Raw genomic sequence first — 24,723 nt, 5'->3', positions numbered from 1 at the left:
TTATTTTGTATTTTATTTAGAGACAGGGTCTCACTGGGCTGCTTAGCGCCTCCCTGTTACTGAGGCTGGCTTTGAACATGCAATCCTCCTGCCTCAGCCTCCTGAGCTGCTAGGATTAGAGGCATGGCCACCACACCCAGCTTCAGAGCTGCTTTTAGACTCTCCGAGAACCTCTGTGCCCTAATGTCATCAAGTCAACAAGCTTGGGATGAAATGGACAGTGTACAGTCCTGGTTCTACCACCTCAAGGCTGTTTTACCCTGGACAGGTACGCACCTTCCTGGGCTTATTTCCAGATCTGTAATGGGAAGTAACTCATCCCTCGTGAGGCTGGTTAATTCACTGAGCTGTTACACCTACATGGCCAGCAGATGCCCCAAAAGGATCAAAGGCAGCTTTTACCCACAGTGACTGTGGTTCCCCTCCCTGCAGAGCGAACACCTTAGAGAACATACAAGCTCCAGGTTGGTGTTTGGTGCCACCAATCAGGGGGTTTCCAAAAAAATCATCACTTCCCGAGCCTCAGGATTTTAGTTAAATACGCACAATTTTATTGATTGAAGAGATTAGGACAAAAACATTAAACCAAATACAGGACAAAGCACCAGAGGCCATCGATCCCCACCATGCACGTCGCCAATCCTTCTTCCTACAAGGTACTTAAAAAATAGGGGAGAGGGAAGAAAAAAGATCCTCTTGACACAGCACCATCTTCCGAATGTAAAAAAGCCTCTCCTCTCTATCCTCCATTATCAAAATAGAATCGAGGGCAAATCGATGGCCGCCTTGTCTCCTGATTGTGAACCGTGAAGCCGCCCTCCTGGGGACAGGGGCTCCTGCTGAGCAGGCAGAAAGCATCCAAGAGTCTGCACACACATGCCACATACTATCATGAAGCACAGATTCAAGTAACATTTACATACTAGAGTCCACATGTTACCTACCCAAAAACAGGACCATTTCACAAAACATATACAGGCCGTAAAATCCAAACAACTGAGGTACTGGGAACACAGATATTTATGCCAAAAGAGTTCTGTATCATACAGCAATAGAAAAGCCATAATAAAAAAACATTTTGCCACTCGAAATCAAATAAAGCTATCTAGAAAAGCCAAATGAAAGGTTATTTCAGGGACAGAGATACTCAAACAAGAAAAAAAAAAAAAAAGAAAAAAGAAATTACCAATGTTAACTACAGCATGTAACATGTCATCCCAAGTCGACCCGTAATTGAAGTACTGGCTTAATACATCACAATGTGACATTTTCCTTAATAAATAGAAGAGTTTTTGAAAATACAAAGGTGCGCATTGGGATAGAGGGATGTTTTATTTATATCATCCAAGCTTTCAGCTTATCATCCTTCCCGCTTTTTCTGTCCAAACCAGAGGGCCTTCCGAGCCAAAGGGATCATTCTTCGTAAAGAAAATTAAATAGCTGCCCTGTGTTTTATACATGGGGGACAACCTGTTTCATTCCACTAGTTTCCCATCAAGCAAAGACAAAATGTGTAGTTGAGATCAGAGAGTCGCACAACTGCCAGGTTCCAGGAGCTTCCCGCCCTCTTGGGCCCTGGCTGTCACTCAGCAAAGAGGGGGACCTGCCAGGCAAACCCTGCAAAGGACACAAACCAAACAGGAGTTGAACTTCTCTTTTCCTTTCTTCTCCCCCTTTCGGCTACCCTAGTGTCATGCGTCTGTCTGGAAGCTGGACTTCTAATAGCCTCCTGCCACAAACCAGTTGACACGAAACAGGAGAGCCCGTGAGGACACGTTTTTTCCCCTTCAGGGAGCAAAGCCTTAACATGTCATTTCCTAAGCAGGACATTGAAGAGTCTGTTTAGAAGAAATGAGTGGAGGAGAGTGATTAAGAGACACCAACTGAACTTCTGCTTTCCTTTAGTGTAGCACCCAGGTTTCAGGTCAGACTGTGTGCACCGAATTATTATTATTTTTTTTTTGAGCGAATCCCATTGATTATCACATAGGTGGTTGGCTTGTTTAGAAGAATAAAAAAGGAAAAAGAAAAAAAAAACCTCCTCGGCCAATCGTTCCTTCCCTGAATCCTAACGAGAAGTTAAATGCTAACAGTACAATGCCAAGATGTGGGTTTGAGGCAGAGAGTTTTGATTCTATCAAGATCGGCAACTACTTTCTGAACAAAATGAAAAGTGGGGTTGGCTGGAAGCAGCCCAGTGGGCCAGGGGTGGTCTCCCAGGCCACACGGGGGGAGGAGCTGGGGGGCTCCCGTCCACCCGACCCCACCCCTGCCCGCCTCTCTGGCCCCCGTGCTACAGGTTCAGCCAGCTCCTTGAAGACTTCCTTCTCTGATCCAAGAAACAGGTGACAGTGAGGGTCCCTCATGCTGCCCAGCCAGGCCCCACGTTCCCTGGAAGAACTCCTTTCTGGGGCCCTCTCGCTCCTGGTACCCGCTAAGTCTCTGGGGGACGTGAGCTCAGTTAAAGAAAGGGTCCAAGTTCTCTTCCATGTTGACGTCCGGCACCAGCTGGTCCGACGCCTCCTTAGCACCATAGCCCGAATTCGAGACACTAAAATCTGTAGAAAACCAAGGGTGGTCCAGGATCTCCTGCGAGGTCAGCCGCTCGGAGGGCTCCCTGCGCAGGATGCTGCGGATGAGGCACTTGGCCTTGGGCGACAGAGTCTCTGGAATGTTGAACTGGCCACGGCGGATCTTGCTGAAGAGGGAACTGGGCTCAATGTCATGGAAAGGGTAGCGGCCCACCAACATGGTGTACAGCATCACTCCCAAGCTCCACACGTCCGCGGCCTTGCCCGAGTAGCTGCCGCTGGTGTTCAGGATCTCGGGGCTGACGTAGGCTGGGCAGCCGTGCTTGTCGGACAGGGAGTCGTCGTCTCCCCGAAGGATGTAGGCATCTTCCAGACTTTCCAGCTTCACCCGAGTCCTGCAGGGAAGACAGGAAGACATGAGCTGCTGAGAGAGGAGGGAGGCAAGGTGACCCAGCTCCCGGGCCTGTGTTCCCAAGGCCGCTCATTTGTGTCCATCCATTCATCCATCTGCTCCTCCTCCCCACCCATGACACTATTCCAGGGCTGGGGACACAGGGGCAGACAGGACCGGCAAGGTCATTTCTTGAAACTGATCATCTATTCGGGAATTCAAATCTTTAGCAACTAAGCAAACCATCCACGACATTACAATTACCCCTGACTTGGTGATGAGGGAACAAAAAGAATGATTTTCTCAAAATCATGAGAGGTCTCACAGGATTCGAACTCAGATTGAACCAATTGGGAAGTCCACGCAAGCTCTGCCTATGACTTTCTGAATGCAGGAAGGGAGAATGCAGGATGCAAAGTGCACATTCACCGTGCGGTTTGGCCTCACCAGTGTTTGCCGTCAGGTATGGATTTTAGTATTCCATTTCACAGATCAAAATAACAAGGCTCCCAGCCTTTTAGCTGGGAAATAAAGACTTCACTCTGTGCTCAGTTGACCCTGTTGCTCTTTCTGTTCTGCCAATAGCCTCTTTAGGATGGAAACAGAAACAGGGACAGTTTGAGCAGGACTGAGTACCATCACCTTGTCCCCTCCAAGGCTGGGTACCATCACCTTGTCCCCTCCAAGACTGGGTACCATCACCTTGTCCCCTCCAAGACTGGGTACCATCAACTTGTCCCCTCCAAGACTGGGTACCATCACCTTGTCCCTTCCAAGACTGGGTACCGTCACCTTGTCCCCTCCAAGGCTGGGTACCATCACCTTGTCCCCTCCAAGGCTGAGACCCTCCTATCAGTTCCATCTTATTCCCTGATTTCCTGCGGATGTGTCTCCTGTCCCACCTGCCAGTCTCCCAAGGTCTGGTTCTTGACCTGATACTTATAGTAGACAGGGGCTACCTACGTCTCCTGCCCGTGCCACACATCTGTGCTTCTGGGTGTGTGTAAGTTTGTGACAGTGGCAGCAAGACCCCGAGATCTTTCTCTCACCACTCACTCTGCCCCCAATCACCTCCTGCTGCTTAAGGATTGCAGGACTATCAACGGGGAATGTGGACTTGATGTGCTGGGAAAAGAGGTAGAGAAATTGCACCTTATACTGAAGCCCAGCAAGACTCACATCATCATTGAGTACAAAATAAGAAAGTCCTTCTGGTAAAAGCTTTTTTTTTTTTTAAATATAATACTCTATAGTTGATCCATTCACATTTAATGCAATTATTGATAAAATTGGTATGTTGGATTTCTGTTGCTCTGATCTTTATTTTTTACTTCATTATTTTTAAAAAATTCATTTTAATTAGACATGTATGACAGCAGAATGCATTTTGATTCATTGTACACAGTTGCAGCACAACTTCTCATTTCTCTGGTTGTATACAATGCGGCGTCACACCGTATGTGCAGTCATACCTGTACCTAGGGTAATGACGTCCATCTCATTCCACCATCTTTCCTGTTCTCACACCCCCTTCCCTCCCTGGGGCAAAGACTTTCTTAAGTAAGCTGATATCTCACAAGTCATCATGCCTAACGTACTGTGGAGGAATCTGAGAACCAGGATGCAGAGAGACTTGTTTAGGCTACACTGAGAGCCACCCTCTGCCTGTGCCCTCCTGGCACAGCCTCCCACCTTACCCAGGAGCCTCCTTGGCACTCTCCTTTTCCTGCCTTGCAGTTATTTTGAGTGAAAGACCAAGTTTGGCTTGAGCAGAAACAGAGTCCCCCCCAACTCTCCTGGCCAGAGCATTGCCCTGCAGAGTTCCGGAAGTTCTCAGGTGCCTTAAACCTGGTTGCTCCCGTCCCATCAGCCCCACAAAGGCTTGCTGTGAAGGTGACAGTGACAAGCAGGACGGAGAGGGCACAACCAGGCCCACAGCATCGGGACCACTGATCCCTGCACCTGAAAGGCACATCTCCAAGCACCTACTCTCTCCCCAGCTGAGTCTAAGACCAGGTCACTCAAACTGACCAGGTCACTCAAACTGCATCTCTCAGGCTTAAAGACCAGCGCCAGAGAAGGCAATGCTTTAAAAAAGGTTTTAACGTGGCACAATATACATTACGTAAAATTTACCATCTTATCATTGTTAAGTGTACAGTTGGTTCGCTAGCAATGAAATAGATTCACATTGTCATGCAACCATCTGGACAAGGCAGCCGTAATGTCTCTGCCAGCTCTACCATTCTGGGATTCTGTGATACACAACAACATGTCTTTTCTTGATGTGCGCACCCGTATTCTATTATCATCTAGAGTAGACACGTGCTTCTCCTGCCCCTGCGGCTAATGCCCTATAAAAATAGGAGGGTCTATCTGTGCTAATCTGGAATTGAGCCGATTAAAAACAAATCTGTCTTCCTCTTGCTCCTCCTAATCTAAGGGGGCTGGGGAAGCTGACCCGCCAGCCTTGCCAGATGTTCAGAGATGCATGGAGATGGGTCAGTGCCACCAAGGACAGAGCGGTGGGGAGAGGCTAGGAGCAGGGACCCCAACCACAGGCCTGGGGGTTTCTCAATAGCATCTCCCAGCTGGCCTCACCCTTACAGCTCTTCCCTGGCTTAGCAGCAGAGAGGCTCTGGGAATAGTAAAAACAGAGACAAGAGGCCCTCCCACCTGTGTAACCAGGGCAGGTCAGTGGGAGGAATTGGAATCTGGGGCCCTGTTCCTGACAAAACACTCCAGGGGTGTGGAAGCCCTGCATCGTCTCACCCATAGGCAGATCAATTTCTTTGCCAAGGCTGTGGGATGACCCCCTGCATCCCCTTCAATGCACTCCCTCTGTTCATCCCAGTCTCCTTGATGCTCCTCAAAGGCCCTACGGGGGCCTCTGCCTTGTCCTGCTGCTGGGGATGCCCCTCCCCAGCTGTGCTCAGGTCTGTCCTTGAAGGTCTACTCAAGTAAATGTGGCAGAGGCCTTGCTGCTGACCTAGGGGGACACTCCACCCTCCTTCCCTTAGAGGCTGGGGTGGTAGCATGCTGGGCTGCACCCCAATCCCCCCTCCCTGGGAAAGGCGGCACTCAGAGTGAATTACGGGGCTGGCATGCATACTCTATGTTATTGCGACTGCCATTTCTGGTGATCCTTCCTCCTCCCCTCAGGAGCTCCTGGATATGGGGATGAGGTCACTCTGGATGCAGAGCAGCACCACGCTGCTGCTGTACCTTGAGCACCTGGACACACCTGAGCAGTCATTCACCATGAGAACAAAGGCGCCGGTCCTGCACTGACCTTGCTCTTGGCTCTGCCCTGTAACCAACAGACCTCCCACATGAAGCCAAGCCAAACCTGTGGTCCTGTTCCTGCTTGTCCCCTTCCAGATCACCACTGTAGATTCTGACTTTCTCCTCCCGCCACCAGGAAGCAGTGCCCCGACACTGAAAGCCTCCTGACCCCCTGTCCCCAAGGCCTTCTCCATATCATAGACCAGGGCCTTAGAAAATGGTCAAGGTCTGTCTTATCCATGAACACCCCAGTGGAGTGGACCTCTTCAAGAATTCAAGAATTAACAAGACCGTTCCCCAAGCTGCCAAAGTCCAGCTGCTGTAAGCTGACCTCGGGGGCACTCCACCCCCCTTCCCTTAGAGGCTGGGGTGGTAGCACGCTGGGCTGGAGCTGCTTGTCTCATGTGGTCCAGCACAGATGCTGCAGAACAAGGCCGTCTAGAGAGCAAAGCACGTGCAGAAGTGGCACCAGTCAAGTTCTAGCCTTAAATGTTACTAAGTTCCAAGTGAGAAACATCATCTGCGGTCCAAACCCAGGGAGGCTCATGTCTATATATTTATATGCTCTCCTCAAGTACATGAGGTAAGCTTCCAAGGCGGGTATAGGCTTCCTTTTTGTGGATGACCAGCCCGATCCCTGGAGAGGCTGAGTGAGCTCCTAGGGTGGCAGGCAAGGCTGGGCAGGGCCAGGGGCTCCCCACTCTTACACTGGCCCCCCATCTGCCTACCCAGCAGACTCCGCAGATGACACCAGGGTTGCTGGGCAGAGAAAGTTCCAAGTGTGCAGCCCATGTTCCCTGGCCAGCTTTGGGGTCAGGAGCCTTTCCCACTTTCAGCCGACTGTCTGCACCCTGGACAGGGCAGGAAAGGGGGAAGAGTAGCCTGGAGAGAAGCTGGGGAGGAAACGCAGCTCTGGAGGGCGGGCGGGCGCCTTCCGACCTTGCCTCCTTCTCAGAACACCCTGACCTTGTTTACATCACTTGCAGGCCAGGGTTGACGCACTGGGTCTGGATTCTGTCTTTAAACATGGGCCTTCCAGTGGGGAGCAGAGGGAGGCCAGGCAGGCGCTGCTTCCCAGCTCCGGAGCCAGAGGACCCGCTGGGTGGCCGCAGGGATGCTGGCCTCACCGCCCCACAGGACAAACCATGTACAGAAAGGACCTTAGCTGGTGCAGCTACAAACCAGAGTAGAAATGAACGGACAGTCTTGAAACTTCTGATGTCCCCTAAACATCCCCCAGGGATGATCATTTTCCCAAGCAAATTAGTTGATTTTCATAAAAATCACCAGAAGCACCCGTGGACCTAGGAATTCAAATGTCCCACTAATCATTCAGGCTTTAAAGACGCTCCTCGAGCATTTACTCTGCTTGAGCTCCTCAAGTGGGCACTGGGGATGCACCTATGACTCATAAAATAACAGCCATCCTCTCAGTTTGTAAAGATTCCATGAAATAATGCAGGGCAAACTCCCCTGAGAGCCCAGCAGGGCAGATCTGTAAAAAACGGTGGTAACTCTATGGATCCTACTACTAAACGGAAGACCCCACCTTCAACCTCAGAGCCTGTGGGGAAGACGAGAATACAAATTGCAGGCCCCAGGCATGTGGAAGTGGATAGGAATGCTGTGACCACATCCCTTCCTGTGTGTTCCTGTCCTGGCTCCCGCCCCAGCCCGTGTGCCCTTCAGTCCTGAGTGAAGGAACTGGGACGTGCAGGGCAGGTAGAACCAGAGAAGGTCTACAAAGAAGGAAGATTCTGGAAAGTGATAAGTGGGAGTGGCGCATTGGTCGTGACCACACAGCTATAAATGGCGGTGGTTTTCTTCTAAGGAGAAGACATCCCTGTGCAGGCAGGAGCCCAGGGCAGGATGCATTTGGCCAGAGAAGCTGCGCTGCTGAGTGCCTTTTGCAATCTGGTAGGAAGTGGACATCTGCTTTGCTCCTGACCGGCTGAATGAACAAGGACTCCTCGTGGTACACGTAAGTATTCACTGATGGCCTGGCCCAGTGCTGGGCCTTCTATCACCAGACGGTGTGCCAGGTGGGGAAGCCAGGACCAGCAGCATGTGGTTCCTTTCCCATTAGCTGTAGGACACCATGGGTGGGCCCTGAAAGGCCCGTCCCCCCACCCACCACTAAGTCCAAATAGCAGTGACCACTGGCTCCATCAGCTTCCCTTCTCCAACGTAAGAACAAACAGCAACAAGGCCCTAAAGAGGCCTCTTCTAGCTTCTAAATGTCTGATTTTAAGGTTTCCTTTAATTGTTAAGCTCACAGGACTACAATGCTTCTGTGTGGCCTTCTATAATCACAATAATGGTTACATTTACAAGAACAGTAGCTATGTATGAAGAATTTAAGAGATACTAGGATTCCATAGGCTGGATTATGATATGGATGTACTTCCTAACAAAGAAGGAATCCAAGGCAGAGGGAATTGAATAGTCTAACCCGCATACAGGGTAACTGGAAAAAAAGAAAAAAAGGTGGGGGGCGGGTTCTGAATCCATGCTGGAAGGATTCACCCTGAAATAGAGGCCCAGCTCCCCGTCTGGCCATTCCTGGTCAGTCCCCCCGATGAGCTTCCAGAATCAAGATCTTGACCTTGCCCCTGTCCTAGAAAACCTGCCAGTGGCTCCTCCAGGGCTTCAGGTCAAGTTCAAGGTCGGGGATGAATAGAGTCAAGGCCCTAGCCCACGGCTTTCCTGCCAGTCTTATCTCTTCCTCCCCTGGATGATCTTCCAGAGGCACTTTCCTCCTGCACCAGATCCTTCCTGCCGCTTGGCTGGGCTCACTTACAGGAACCTCCCTGTCCTACCAGACTCAGAAGCCCATCCCCCCTGACATGACCTCCCTCCACACCCTTCCACTGCGGGGAATTGTGAAATCATTATCCCATTGTTTCTTCCATCTGCAAGGACCAGCTGTGAACAGGACTAGTAGGTGCTTAATAAATGTCTGCAATTTAGCATCCTGTGTGCAAGAGCCCCCTCCCCTCAGCTCCAACCTTCTGCCTGGATGTGGCTCAGGACACCTCGGGGTGACTCTACTTAAGAACTGCGATGCCCCCAGCCCCAAGAGAGTTTGAATAGGCTAAATTCTGTTTTTGTCACTTAGAAGAAAATCACACCAGTGGTGGGGAAAGGGCCTTCAGGCTGCATTTCCACCCTCTGCCTTCCACTGCTGATATCAGAGAGGGGGGCTAGTCTATAACATTTTTGCTTTGGGGGCAGGAGGGCTGCTCATACATCCATTTCATCAAATGACAATGCTGAGTTCTACTTGAGGCATGGTAGAAAGATGATGGGCCCCATCTCACAGTTCTGTGAAGAAAATAAAACCCACCCCATAAACTGGAACGAGACCGGGGGACCGCCCACAGGGTCGGCTGACTGGTGGGCCCAGTGATGTTCTTTTTTTTTTTTTTTTTTTTTTTTTTTCCTAAACTAGATAGATTATATGTTTAATTGTTTTCCCACATTCTAAAATATTTTAAATACAATCACCTTTTGGCTTAATTTCATCTAAAATTATTAAGGGTAGCAATTATCAAAATTAGAGAATATGCACATTGCAGTTAACCTACATGGCTTACATTCCATTTACGTAAATAGCTTCATATACAAGCATACTATTTTCTATGTGTAGTCTTAGATGTTCTGACTGCTCAGAAAACCATCTGCTCCACGAGGACTCCACTGGCCAGTTCTCCTGGAGCAACTCGGTGCTCAACTGCCTAGGAACATTCTTTCTGAGGGTTGGGAACAAGATGCAGTATTTTATTATCTAACTTGGGTATTTTTTTCCTGAAGACACTCTTTCACTAGAGAGCCTAGGCTCAGGGCCATCTACCTGAGTAACAAAGCCCAGGTATGCCATCCAGGGGTTGTAAAACAGGGGCTTCAATTTCCTCATCTGTAAACCGGTGATAATAAGAGCACTCACTGGGCTTAAAACGGGCAATTCAAAAACAGCTAGAATCGAATCAGTTCATTTAAGTGCTATAGTAAGCACACTCTGATGCTTGTGAGGCCTGGATATTACTTCACGGACATGTAGGTCCTATGAGGGCAGGGTTTCTGTCTGGCTCAGCACTGCCATATCTCCAGCATCTAGGAGAGTATCTGGCACACAATCAGTGTTTAATAAGTAATTATTGAATGAATAGATGAATCTCCACGGATGAGGCTGGAAGCCACAAGATGACAACTAAAAGCAGTGACAGCCGCCTTCTTAAGAACCTCCAAGGCCCTTTATATGCATTATCCCCACTGACTCAGAGGCACTAGACCCAGATCCTAGGGCTAAATGGAGGCATCAAGAATCTCACCACTGTGTGCTCTTCCTGGTTCCCCAGTGGGCCCTAGACTAGTCCACAGCTTACTGACCAAGTAGCAAACAGCCAGGCCAAAAATCCTGTCAGCGTAGCCACTGTTTTGTCTATTTCTAAGCAAGCTCAATCTTTTGAGCAAGCTCAGTCTTCTCTGTGATCAGCAAAGCCCTTCCTAAATAAAATTACAGCCTGCTTTAGACACTGAAAACAGTGTCTTAAATAGATGTCACGTAGGCATCAATCACTTAATCAAAATGAGACTGATGGGTTAATTTCTCACTCTCTCACTCGACGTCTGACTTGGAAAACAGCTCTCTTTGAAAAGATGTCTCCATGGGGATTCCACTTTTCCGGGCTCTAGCTCCAGGCAAGGACCTACTTGCCAATGATCTCCATCTCTGCCTCTCTCTTCCTGTCATGAGAATCCAGTCTGAGCGGCTCTTACCCAAAAAAGGAGATTTTCATTGAGTCAACATATAGCCATGTCCACTGTGATCCAGGTGCCATGAAAGTCTCTGTCCTAGGAAGCTCCTGGTCCATCAGGGCAGGGGACAAGGAGAGTCCAGAGATGCACACATGGACCATGAGAGCAGAGTAGGACATGAGGTACCCCGAAGGCAAAGGGATGCTGTGGGGGAAGGACACCTACCTACCCTGGGGAGTGGGGGCAGGGGCAGTGGCCCCAGGGCTGGCAATGTCTCAAGGACAGTTAGTCGACATAGAGAAGGGAATTTCCCAGGAGCTCTGTTCCTTCAAAGCAAAAATTGCAAGGTGTTTCCCTAAAACACGGGCTGCCTGCAACTTGAAAAAATGTGTGCAGCTCTTCATGAAAGAAAGGCTGTATCTGAATTGAGCTCCTCGCCTCCACCCTCAGCACTTGGTGAGATACTAAAGCCTGGTGGGAGGCAACTGGAAGATCTAAGGAAGAGCCCATGCAGAAACCCACTCCTGAGAAGGACAGCCTTGACCTCCTCGCTGGGGGTAGGCGGAAATGCCTCCAGCCTCAGGGAGGCCCAGCGGGCACTCATTGCACCAAAAGGCCCCTACCCTCAGTTCCTGGGGAGGCTCCCAGCTGCCATTCGGCAGAGGCAGGCACTGACCGGCTTCCACCCTGCAGAGAAAACGAAACCTGCCATGTCAAGAGATAAAGATCTTTTAACCAAAGAAGAAACATGTAAAGAGGCGTGTTTCTCAGTTCACATGAGACATTTCTGTGTGAGGAAATGTCAACACTGATCCGAGACTGGGGGGCGGAGTGGCAAGAAGCCCTGTGCCCAGGAAGAAACCCAGTGGACAAAACCAAGCAGGATTGCTGCGGGAACCATGTCCCACCAGCTCATCCTAGGCAGCCCAAGGGTGTGCCTGCATCGGGGGCTCTTCCCATCCTCCACTGGCCATACACAGACCCAGTCCTTTGTCACCACAAGGAGATGTGAGGTAGAGGGGGAGACTAAGGTCAGCATACAGCTGATTATGGCCAACCACTGAGTTTCCTTGTGTGAATTCCTTTAATTCTACGACGATCTTCTTTTTACCACTTTACCCATGAGGAGGTCTGGCCCAGGAGTTAGGTAGTAAGCAAGGACAGGGAGCGGAACCCAGTGGGCAGCTCTCACTCTGCAGGAAGCAGCAGGCCTTCTCCCAAGCCCAGCCCTTCCCTCGAGGCCCAGACTGTGCCAGCAGATCATCCCAACCCCACAAGAGACCGAGGCAGGAGGGCATCGGGTACCCTCTTTGGAGATTTGGGGAAATACTCTACCTTCTATCAGAATCAGGGCCCTGCCCTGCAGGCTGACCCTGGCCACTCATACACACCATCTCAGATCTGACTGCAGAAACTGTGGGTGCGAAGAGTGTGCCCAGGGTGAGTTCCACAGAGGTGGGATCCACTTTCTCACAATGCTGCTCCATGCTTGTGCATCCTGAGATTTTACCCTTTGAGCAAAGTGAACAAAGTAGGGGTGCTCTGCCATGCAGAAACATCATGGGGTGGAGAGGAGGAGCAGCCCAGAGCAGGAGACACAGAGGCCGGTCCAGGACGGACAGTCTCCTTGTCACCCCCTCCCCTTGCAGCTGGTCAACTCTCCTGCCTTCCTGAGCAACAGGCTCCCATCAGATGCACTTGACCGGCAGGTCAACCTCTTAGCATTGATTTAGTGATTGTAATTAAACAGAAAGGAGGAGGGTATGGCCTAAATCTGAACCTACGCTCACGAGGTTCACAGAGAAGGCTGCCACAGAGAGACCTTGTTCTTCAGGGAGTCCCGAGGGCTGTCATCTCTACTGGTGGTGTTTCTCAATGACTCCAGACACAGCTGCCACTTTAGGGTGCCTGTGCTACCCATGAATCACAGCAGCATCCCAGTTAATACTCACACCTACTTTCCAGGGATGTCATTATTAATTCTGCCTTGAAGAAACCACAGCTCAGAAATAGTCAAAGACTTGTCCAAGCCCAGGCAACCAACAGGTAGTAGAGCCAGCATTTGAATCTAGAACCCAGATCCCAGGAAAACGGATGTGGAAGAATCTGAGCTGCTGCCCATTCAGCACAAGGGCACTGCCTATGCCACCCAAGAACAATGTTTCCAAAGCTACAGTGGGGACTGAACCCAAGGTGCTGCTCCAGATCCCTAAGAATGTGCTCAGGGATGGCCCGGGCGGCATAGCTAGAGACTTCTGCAATGTACAGCTTTTGCAAGAGCAATCGGCTCACGAGCAGTCCTGTTCTGAATGGTGGTTCCACTACCTGCTCCTCCACCTTCCATGGGGCTCAAGATCACGGAAGGACAAGGAGCATGTCCTTGAAAAAAAAGACGGATATATCAGTGAGGTGTCTGATGTCGCTGCACGGCCAACCTGCCTCTATGCTTTTCTCATGAATGAATCAGATGTCAGAAAACAGACACAGACACCATGGTTTAAGTTTTCAAAAGTCTTTCAGATTCAACCCAATAGAGCTGGTAACTCCACTGAGGGTGCCACAATTAGGATGCGTGTCAAGAGCTCCTGGTGCCCTGGCCCCAGTGAGATCAGGAGTCCCCTCGGGAAGCGTGGGCACCTGCTGTGTGCAAGCCACTCTCCAGGCAAAACAAACTCACAGACTCTTTTGCGAAACTCAGCAAAGCCAGGAAACAGAGAGGCAGAAATATGCTGAGTGACAGAACCAGACGTTTCACATTCTGAAATCAAGAGGTTACAAAACAAAACAATGATAAGAAGAAAACAGGAGACTAGGCATTAGTCCCCTTTCACAAAAAGTTGATAGGTGCACGAGGAGAGAAGTTTCTATTAGCCACTGATGAGAACGTTTAGAGTGTCCTTGAACACAGAAGTGACCTTGGCAAAACTGCCCAGACAGAAACACTTGTCCTCGCCCAGCGGCAAGCCCACTGGGAACGCAGCATGATGGGGGCAGTGCTGGGGACTGAGAGATTCCAGGCTGGCTGCCTCCACACACTGGATGTGACCTGGAGCCCTGTGCGGCCCAGTAACCTCACCAGTCAGATGGGGAATGCCATCCTTAATGACGGTCCCACAGGGCTGTGACAACTGTTCAGGCTGCAGGGCTGCGTGGCTGTAGGTGCTCTCCTGCCAGTCTCCCTGTGACTGGTTCCTGATGGTGGAAAGCTCTTTACCCTTCAAGTTTAATATGCTGCTCTCACATGTCTGCTCCACTGGGTGACTCTGGTTTCTCGCTCACACGGAACACGGGGTGAGCTCCTTCACAGTTCAAACACATCCCCAGACTGAATGTCACAGGCCCTGGTCCTCAGTTAGGCAGTCTCCTGAACCTTGGTCTTTCTTCTCTGGGTCAGGGGTCATCAGGATTCTGGCTCTGCTACACTCCTCCTCAGCACCCTTACAAACCTTCTCAGAAAGGAGGAGTGAGCCCAGGGGAACAGCCCGCAGTAGGGACCCTGCAGTCCGACCTGAGGCCATCACCTGCTTCCAGCTAGCTGTCCACACTGAGGGAAACAGCCGAAGGAGAGGGAGGAAGCATGGTGTGCTGGAACCTCGGGGTCCTCGCCTGCTCCCGTGTTCTATGACATCGGCTCACTGCATGAACACACAGTTGCTGTCCTTGGGCAGGCCACGCGATACTCACTGAGGTCTGGAAACCCTTCTCCAAGGAGACAGTCAAAGGAGAGGCTTCCAGGAGCAGATCCTAAGGGAGGGCCTGGCTAGGGTGTGCACACGCCCCCCACCCCCACCCCAGGCAAATGGATTTCTCAAGAGCTGAGAACCTCCTCCCACTTCTGCTCTTTCTAGGTGAAACCTCCCACTCCGTGTTGCAGAGCTCCACTCCAACATGGACCAAAGGACATCTGCCTCTCCAACTTTCAGAATCAAGTCAGCTGAACTGTAGCAGTATAACAAGAGGCCAAAGACATCATCTCCTGTTTCTGTAGGTGAGGTTATTAAATCTCCAAAGAGAGGTGTAACACAGAGCGGCAAGAGAACACCTTCATGGGTATTCTGCTGGCGCTCAGCAGCTCCCCCATAAGAACGTTCCCAGAAGTATGGCCTGAGTGCTATCGCCCGAGAAGAACTTAGAGCCAGGAGAGCAGAGCCACACAGAGGGACGAGAAAGTTGTGTGTGTGTGTGTGTGTGTGTGTGTGTTGGGGAGGTGTCAAAGGCCATTAAAATCAAGACCAGGGTAAGGACCTGGGTCTCCAGGTTCCAAGGGCAGAAACGCCCAGTCTGCAGAACAGAAAATGTGAGGGTGGGTCCCACATGCGAATCTTCGGAGAGTCTCCCTTCTTCAGTGTGTCAATAAGGGTAAAGGCATCAAAATCAATAACCAGAAGACTAGCTGCCCATGAGACCCCTCTGTGGATCAAAACATGGAAAAATCGCCACCTTCTGCAGCCCAGGAAGCACAGACACCTTCTGCTCTTTGCCTCTGCAGCTGGAATATCAGCACCATGAAAGTGGCATTTGGGTTGAGTAACCACAGGCCCTCTCCCTTTGTTCATACCAACGAGCTTGCCAAACACGAACTTCTCAATTAGCTCAAATGACGGAGATTCAAAAGCACATAAAAAATAATAATAATTTAAAATAACAAGGCACACATCGCTGGATCTCACTCATCTGGGTGTCCTGGGACTTCTCTAAGCCATAGCCTGAAATTATCACAGGCCACTGGGCTCCATGGCCAACCAACTGGAAAGCTCTGATCACAACAGGGCTGTGCCTGAACCATGGAAGGCAAGCAAAACATGTTGCTGAGTAATTAAAAGAACAAGGGTACTGGCCCCGCCATCAGATGATCCACCTTATGTCCCAGGATGACTCTGTGACGGTGGGTCCTCTATTCCACTGACCTCTTTTTTCAAGGCAGTCCTAAGACTCCATGACACCAGTAAGTAAAGCCACTTAAAAAGTAATTCTTAGAATACAGTGATCAATGCATATGACTCTGTGGCCTTCCTCCTTCTAAAAAAGCATATTCATAAAAAAAAAAAAAAAAAGTGACTCAAAGTAGTTTTTTCAACCAAAGTCAGCTGGAAGAAAAAGCAAAGTCCCAGTGGGGTTTGCTGCATAGAAAGTCATGAGTTCATGGCAGAACCATGAATGGAATCCAGATGCTCAGCGTCCTGTGCAGCTGCTTCCTGAAATCACTGCAAATGTCACAGGCACGCATTACAACAGCAGTCTCCTCACCTGGAGGGCGGTCCTCAACACGCTGCACGGGATACGTTCACCTTGCAAGCCTTAGCTACCCAGTCACCCTCCTCTTCTGCAAAACCCTTCTTATCCCTTTAATTCCTAATTGAAAGTGACATCCCCCACCACCCCAGCTCCCATGGGATCCAGGAACTCACCTCTGTTAAGAGGTGCAACACTCTCAGAAGGCAGGTGGCTCTAATTCATCTGCTATTTATAATTCTGTGAACTGTGATTCACACATAATACAGGCTTGGAAGTAGCTATTGAAGGAATGACTGAATTATAAACAACCGATTCTAGGCAGTGTTTGGGGGGTATAGCATTTTTTAAAGTCCTGTCTTCGGTGGCATTGAAAATGCCACCCTGGTTTGCCGGCACCTGAAGAGTTCATGACAAGAAACCACACACACTCGCCAGGTCACTGACTACCCCACATACAATGACACCTTAGAACAGCGGTACTTATTTTCTGATGGCACTTAAACACTGCCATGCTCTGCTCTCTGACCTCCTATTTCCTTGCCCTCACCCAGACCTCAATCAGCAAAAAAGTGTTCATTGCAACCTTTCCCGTGACTGCCAGGAGCAGCCTGTCCCACACACACATCTGAAGAGGACTGAGTCTTACCGTTCTTCATCCTTGAAGATGAATTTCCGCAGCTTGAGGTCCCGCAGCACCAGGCCCCCGTCGTGACAGTGGGCCACGGCCGAAGCGATCTGGTAGAACAGTCTGGCTGCCTCCTCCTCCCTCAGCTTCTTGCAGGTACGCACAAAGGAATGCATGTCCCCATAGCTTCGCTCGAAGAACACATAGGCTTTGGTCTCACCCAGGAGGATCTCCGTGATTTGGTTGATGTTGCTGTGGGCAGACAAGCAAAAGCAGGGGGCCAGGGACTCCTGGTAGCAGCTGATCTCAAACACCTAGAACAGGAGTAACAAGAGCAAATCAGAGGCTCCTCCTACACCCCCGGAAGAGCAGAACACTAACACCTCCCACAGGCATGTGTTTAAGATGACAGTACACCGAACTCGGACCCTGATCGGATCAGACCTGTCTGCTGTCAGCTGTGGGGCACTGAAGAAGTGAGTACCCCGACTTCTCTGATTCTCCAAGCTGTCATGTGAAAAATAAGCAAATGACTCTTCACTTGGTGCTGGGAGGATTATAAGAGAAAGCGAAGGCAGCATACAAATGTTAAGTTTTATCATTGTCCCCTTTAGCCCAGTTGCCTCTGCTTTTCCAAGTACTAAGGCAAGATCAGAAAGTGACACACCCCAAGAAGCATGGACAATATCTTATTTCCTTCAAAGAAAAGAGAAATAAAGAAATGCACATCAATAAGCATCCTATCGCAACAACTAATACCCCCCTACCATGTCTAATGGTTTTCTAAATTCAGCATGTTCATTTTGCAGAGGCGGAAATTGAGGCTCAAAAAAGAAGACAAAACTCGTGCCCCCAGTGGCAGATCTGAGAACAGGCTGCAGGCCTTGTCAATGGAGAAGCCGACTGCATCCCTCTTCCCTCCACGGATATCTAACTCAATGAACCAGTTATGCAATGATTTTCCATGAATCAGAATTAGCCTGTGAAATGCCACCTCATTGTTGCTTGAAAAGAAAATGTACCATCAATACCTTTCGAAAGAGACCTAACTGAAATGAACACTACAGAGAATTTCCGAGGTTGGAAAGGAAGCTTTCATTCAAGACCTGAGTTAAATCAGCAGCACAAGTGCCTGGGTTGGACCTGGCTGTCCTTGCTTCCCAGGACAAGGACAGAGGTGAGAGAGAGGGTACCAGGGTGAGAGGAGGGTACCAGGGGTGTAACGAATGAGAGCAGGTGAAAGGGATCATGGCTCAAGAGAATCCACAGGAGGAACGCCCCAACAGCACCCTTTATGTTATCAGTTTGCAAACACTGAGCTTCTTAAAAGGCTTTATTAAGTGAGAACATACTGTCCATGATCACCATTTTGCAATGTGGTGAGAAAACACAGGAGTGTGAACCACTGGACACTAATCCTGGCTCAGCCACCAGCACAGGGTCACTGACACCCCCTCTCTACCAAATGAAGACGCCGACTTAAATGCCATCAACCTTTCCTGGATCCTGATTCCACCCAGGAATCTGATTAAAACTGCCCCTTTGGCTGACAGCACCCAGCTCAAATACATGCACAATATTAGATTTCCTGTAAAGGGATCCCAAGCCTTCTGGAGCTCATTCAGGGACAGAGGCTGCCATTTAGGAATCCAAGAGTTCAGTCACTCTAAGCATTAAAAAAAAAAAAAAAAAAAAATCTGTGAGTCAAACAGGGACAATAAGAACCTCAAGGGGGCTGGTGCTAACTGGGGCTGAGGAAGCAAAGTTAACAGCATCTTTGTGAATGAACCATAATGAGGCGGCTCAGGAAAGCACACAGCTGCTGCCACTGCACCCTAGAATTTAAGAATGAATACTTCAGCCTCTCCAGAGACCACAAATCACACCCTGATACTGTCAAATGATGACCTCAGAGCAGTGACCTCAGAGGCCCGTTCAATTAGGATCTGAAATGCTTGAGTCAACTTCAAAACCCAGACTGCAGGCAACAGAATGCAAGAATAAACGCTTTGCAGGGGCTACGGACACTGTATTATATAATGAGCCTGATGTGCTCTGAAGAGCCAGGCTGCAGGATCTTGCTGCCAGGGCCTCGAGTTATGGTTATTTACAATATACTTCCTGTTTCCAGTTGCCTTTTTTAAAAATAAAAGGTGCTTTTGACTTAGCATGTTTAGCCTATTATCCTTGCTCAATGCTGAAAAACTGAATGGACATAGAATTCAAGAAAGAAAACAACAATCTAACACATTAGTGGCAGCTTCAAAATGCAGCCATACCCTTTGTAGAAGATACCAAATTCCAAGATGGTGGACAGAAATGAAAAATAAAAGAAGTACTTATGCTTTCCCAATGGGAAGGAGCCAAACTTTTATTAGTGGCTGTAACAGGCATTTATGGGCTTGGATTGGTATTTAAACCATCACCTTCAAGTGCAAAATCAAGCCTTAAGCCTGGTTGCCAGCTTCTTTCAAATGTTTAATTTGGAACCTTAGTTATATAATATGACAGTTCAGATAAGGCTGTGAGATTAGGCCACCATTAATAATGTTTGCAAAAAGAAAGTGCTCTTTCTGCCAAGACAGTACTTATGTCAGTCTGCACAGTAGCTACCAGCATTTCTATGAAAATGATACAGCTAAAGACCCCCTAAAGCTCCTTCCTCCACTTGCTTAGCCAAAGTAGGCACACGGGAGACAATAAACAGGCTGGATCATTTTGTTTAAATGTCCCTGGAATCCCTATCCCCAGAGTGTCCTACAGAATTCTCTATGTAGTCCTCTGTGGTGAATAGCACCTTTCCATTCTGTTTTTAAAGACTTTTTTCTTGGGTCAGCACAGAGCTAAGAAACATGAACCTTATGTTCTAAAACATCAAAAGGAATATGATTCAATGATTAGATTTCCCTGAGCCTTGAAGTGATCTAAGAACCCTCGGTGTGTCTCTCAAGGCAGTTCATAGATGCAGCTTTATAAAACTCACTTGGCTCCCTAGGATATACACAGCTCTGTCTGCAGAAGTCACCCGCATCAGGAAAGGCAGGAAAACAGACGCTGCTGTGCCTCCCAGGGATGACCTCTGTCAAGCAGAACAATGATACTGCACTTAAATCCACTTGCAGCCACACTGTAATTGGTGAGGGACTGATCCAATCTTTGCAATAACTAAACCAGCAGATTAAGGACAGTTTTAGGCCAGAGAGCAAGTGTGCAAATGACACTGAAAGGTCAGCCTACAGTGAAATATGTCTTGAAGGACCTGAAGGGAGAAAGAGCAAGCAGAGGCCAGAGACTTCTCTGATTTTAAACAAAGAAATACCAGCAAGATGTTCCTGCAGAATTTGGCTGCACAGTCTCTTTACTTCAAAGCATCTCCAGCTTTCGAAAAATATTAAAATGCTACACTGAAGTTGAGCAAAAGGAGCGAAAACACTCACTGTTGGGTGATGTGCATATTTCAGAACAGAGTGGCAGCTCTGTGGAATTCATTCATTTCAGAGGATGCCTAGCCTATTGTGCAACCTTGCAGGACTTGGAGAATTCAATCCAGCTCTGAGCCACCTACTGAATTTTGTTTAACCGGGAACAGTTGCAGTGAGTCTGTATAACTCAGAAAAGATGCAAAATACCAAATGTTTGGTACAAGCAAAGAGCAATATTTAAAGAGTCTGATTTCACCTAAGGTCTGAACTGAACAATCACAAAACTAACTAGAGATCTCCACTAACCCAATTTTTGCTATGGAATACTCCAGTTCGGTACAAAATAAGGTTATTCCACAAAGCAGACTCTGGTTAATGGGAAAAGTGTGATGCATTATTTGTAACACAGATGTGCAGGACAGCGCCCATTTCAAAAGCAGCACAGTATCCTCACTGCACACCCCCACCCGGGGGGAAAAAAAAAAAAAAAACAGTGAGCAAATCCAAAATTAAGTGAGAATGAATTCTTGATCTATGTCCAATTCTGGGTAGCATTATGCTCCACTGGAGTCTTTTAAAAAAAAAAATTTTTTTTTTTTCAACAATTCCCCTTCTCATCCCTCCTCTGATGCCCTGAGTGCACACAAAGACACACACATGCATACACAAGCCAGTCACTGTTCAGGGTCAAAGACAAAAAGGAAACTGAAGTATCCATCTCTGTATCAGCACCCCAATTCCGGGGGGCTCCAAATGCTAGCCTCAAAACCTTGCAGGCAAAGGTGTGTGGAGGGGGGATGAGGAATAAGGATCAGGAAAACGTGCTGGCAAGATAGTCTGGAGATGAGAAAAAAAGACAAGACCGACCCAAAGGATTCACTGTTCACCCAAGGTGAGCAGGCGGCTTGGATTGCCACCCCAATCCTCATTTCCAAGCTCCAGGCAAAAGAAAGATCTTTGTAAACTCCTTCTCCGCGCTGGGGCCCTGGGCTCAGCCAGAAGGGACACCTCTCTGTGTCGCTTTTAAAGGGCACCTTTGGAACAAAGGTTTAACACCTGCAAGCTCCTAAGAACAATGGCTGCTAAAGGAACCAAGTCATCAGTGTCTTAAATGAGCGGGGGATTCCCTATTCGCGTGGGGAGGGGAGGGGGATCGACAGAGGGAGAAATCCCCTGGGCAGCGGCAGCCAGCCCCGCGCACCGAGCTCCACGAGCCTCGGGGAGCACGCGCGTCCGTGCCCCCGCGCAGTCTCGCCGCCCTCCCCACCTCGGGCTCTCCCCAAAACGCCCCCGCTGCAGCCCGCCCCATTGTCTGCAATGGTCTAAAAACTTCTCAACTAGTCCAACATGGACAAATAAATAAACAAAACCATTTAACGAGGCCACAGATAATTATCCCTCGAATCTCCCTCCCCCAGGGTCGAAGGCTTGGCGACCTCCCGCCCCCGACTGCTACTTCCAAAGGGCCGGGAAACCTTTTCAAAAGACAAAAAGCAAAACCAAACCCCGGGCTCTTTACCTTGCACACCAGTTCCTCTCCGCTGTGCAGATGCACAGCACGAAAAACGTGGTCTCCCTCCAGAGGTTCCAACAATAAGTATTTTCCGATGCAAGAAACGCAATGCGACAAGTTCGGAGTCTCCGGCGGGCTCGGGGAGCCGAGGTTCGGGCTGAAACTCTGGCTGGGTTCGGCGGACCTTATAGACGACAACTCTTCGAAATCCTGGGTTTTGTTCCGCGATCTCCCATATCTCGCTATTGTGATGGGGGTAGACCTGTGTATGTTCATGAGTGTGGGGATCGCACACGACAAACAAAAAAACCCGCTGGAGAGAGGAGTCGCAGGCGAGTGCGGCTGCAGGCGCCTCTGTGCCACCGGTATAAAAAAGGAACCAGAGGGGAGGGGATGGAGAGGGGTTTACGTGGAGAAAGAGTTGGAAGCCCCCGATGGGCTCCGCGAGCACCTCGTCCGCTCCGAGCCGGGCTCCCGGGGGGAGGGGGGTGCTCCGTCGAAAGGCAACTCGGGTCCTTTTGTTACCCCAAAGCAGCCAGCGATGTGCAGAATCGCCTCACTTTTTAGTTTTTCTCTCTCTTTTCCCAACTGGATGTAGATGAGTAACCGGAATGTTAAGGTGGAGAGCTGCAGCGCCGGGTTTCCCGAAGCGAACCCCAGGCAGCCTTCCGAATCGCAGACGGGGCGGAGAAGCCCGGCTGTAGTTTGTGTAGTCTTCGGGAAGCGCACGGCGGAGGCTCAGTCTCCACGCGTTAGAAACCAAACAAAAAGCAAAAAGGAAATAAGCACGGGTCTACCGGCTCGCGACGCACGGCAGCCAGAATCCGCGCTGCACCCCCTTTTTTGGTGGAAAGGGTGGGGGGCGTGGAAGGGGGGGGTGCCGGAGAGGGCAGTTACCTACGTTTTAACTGTAGATGGCGTCTGAGGCTTTTCCAAGATCGCAAGAGCTCTCCAAAAAATTAAACAAACACACACAAAAAAAGAAAAATAGCAAGGGATCATTTAACTTGGAGCGGTCAGAGCTGCCAACAAAAGATTGCAAAAGCTGGGCAGAGTTGCCTCCCCGCCGGGCGCAGGTACCGCGACAAAGCCCAGGGCTTGGCCCGCGGCGCGGAGGTCAGAACAGGCTCATGCTGTCGCCGCTGGCCCGCGTTCCGGATCTTCCTCCGAATGAAGCCAGAAGTGCGGGCGGGGACCAAGGAGGATCAATGGTCTCCGATTTCCCAAGCACCAGCTTCCGGGGGTCCAGCGGGAACTGGAAGGGAAAGCTTCCCCGGCTCTTCCAACCCGCGGCGTTCCTTTCCAGCTGGAGAACTGGATCTTGCCTTGGAGTAATTTGCAACCACTCCGTCTCCCCCTGCCCTCAACCCAAATTGCCCGGCGGGGTTTGTTTTGGAGAAAATTGACGGCTTTTCTTTTTCTTCTTCTTCTTCTTTTTTTTTTTTTCCTCTTGCCACCCAGAGGTAAGAGAGGACTGTGTATTTAAAAATTAAAGGGGCTGGCCGACTGTGCCCGAGGCCAATCCTGGCGCTCAGCACGCCCGCATCTCCCGGCGAGGCGGTATTAATAGTTACTTACGTGGCCGGGGATCTCGGAGCGAGCCGGCTATGTGTGCGCGTGTGTGTGCGCGCGCGCGCGCGCCTCGCTCGCGCTCGGTCTCCCCATTCAATGTCACCGACACATTTCCACGGAGCCCCCACCCCCGCCCCCAGCCGCACCCGCGACTGGCTCGGCCCGGAGCCGGCCCCGCCCCGCCCCTGCCCGGGTCCCCTCATTGAGCCCAGCGCCCATCAATCAGCCTCGCCGCTGCCAGTCCTCGGGCGGCTCAACGCGCTAGTCCGCGGAGCGGCGGCTGCCACAGCCATTGCAGCTCCCGGTCGGGGGCGCCTGCGCTGGCCTTCCAGCTCCCTCGCGCAGCCCAGACGAGGTAAACAAAGTGCAATATCCTTCCGCGGCCCAGGGTGCCGCCGCGCGCTTGGCTCTGCTGCGCGCGCTAGTTTGAAGGTGCTGGGCTGGAGATGCCTGGACTCTGATACCCTTGGTCCTCCCCCAGATCCAGTTCATATCCCCTGCTTTTTCCACGAAAAGCCAGGCATCCTCTGAGCATCAAGCTCCCTCTGCTCCGATGTTGCACTCACTGAGCAGCTCCTCACTTTCTTAAGAATGTACTTGCACCAGTATTGCCGCCCGAGGTATCAAGAATTAGTTTCATTATCTCTCCCCAACACTCCTCATTTAAACTGAAATCTCTTGCTGGCTTTTAGTTTGTGTCAGCGCCTCCCACCCCTCCCCAACTCCCCAGCTTGAGCTTCGAATATTTTCAGCACCTTTTGGCTTAAAAATTTTTAATCAGTAATTCTTCCTTCCCTGGACGGTCCCCAGAGTGCTTTGGAGGGAAACCCACCTTTGCACCCACACCTCTAGTGAGCGCTGTTGGCTCCCAGCCAGATTGCTGAGCTTCAGAAGTCCTCCTACGCCCCGGCACGTGGACCACAAACACATTCAATGCTGTCATCAGGGGAAGGCTGTAGTTTCACCCTCAGACTATTTTTCACTTCTTAGGAAGGTTCCAGACCACTGGTTTGGGAAAGAACACAAGAGAAGGGGCCTGTTCAGATTTTGGACACCCCAGATTTACCTAATGTATCCTGGTATATAAGAAGCAATGTAGTTAGAGGGGACTTAAAAAGAGGCCAAATCCTGGGAAAGGGGTGTTGAGAGAACTCTGGGAGCCCTCTGTACTTTTGCATGCACGTTGGACATCATCTCATGGCACAGGGACCACATAATTAATTGCCCACAGAAGCATGCATTTGAATGAAAAAGAGAGCTATTTATAATTATGCCCACCCACCGGGGACATCAGGGTTCCTGCAGAGATCAAGAGTTCCTGGTGGTGGGCCAGAGGTGGAGGGAGGACACTGCCTGCATCCTAGAGCATAGTTTGTAAAGTAGGTAAGATG

At 49.9% G+C, this 24,723-nt stretch overlaps 1 protein-coding gene across 1 annotated transcript; it reads right to left on the bottom strand.

Moving 5' to 3' along the window:
* Positions 1 to 549: 549 nt before the first annotated feature.
* Trib2 (tribbles pseudokinase 2) lies at positions 550 to 23,314 on the bottom strand. The gene is made up of 3 exons (XM_026409603.2): positions 21,767 to 23,314; positions 16,847 to 17,139; positions 550 to 2,926 (listed from the first exon to the last, which is right to left on the bottom strand). Exons 1-3 carry the CDS (start codon positions 22,034 to 22,036, stop codon positions 2,458 to 2,460), a joined length of 1,032 nt encoding a protein of 343 aa, XP_026265388.1. The 5' UTR covers positions 22,037 to 23,314; the 3' UTR covers positions 550 to 2,457.
* Positions 23,315 to 24,723: the final 1,409 nt, after the last annotated feature.

The sequence above is a fragment of the Urocitellus parryii genome, chromosome 12 (genome assembly GCF_045843805.1).
Source record: "Urocitellus parryii isolate mUroPar1 chromosome 12, mUroPar1.hap1, whole genome shotgun sequence".
Lineage (NCBI taxonomy): Eukaryota > Metazoa > Chordata > Mammalia > Rodentia > Sciuridae > Urocitellus > Urocitellus parryii.
Note: the sequence above shows the minus strand (reverse complement) of the source record. Positions and strands in the feature narration are given on the sequence as shown.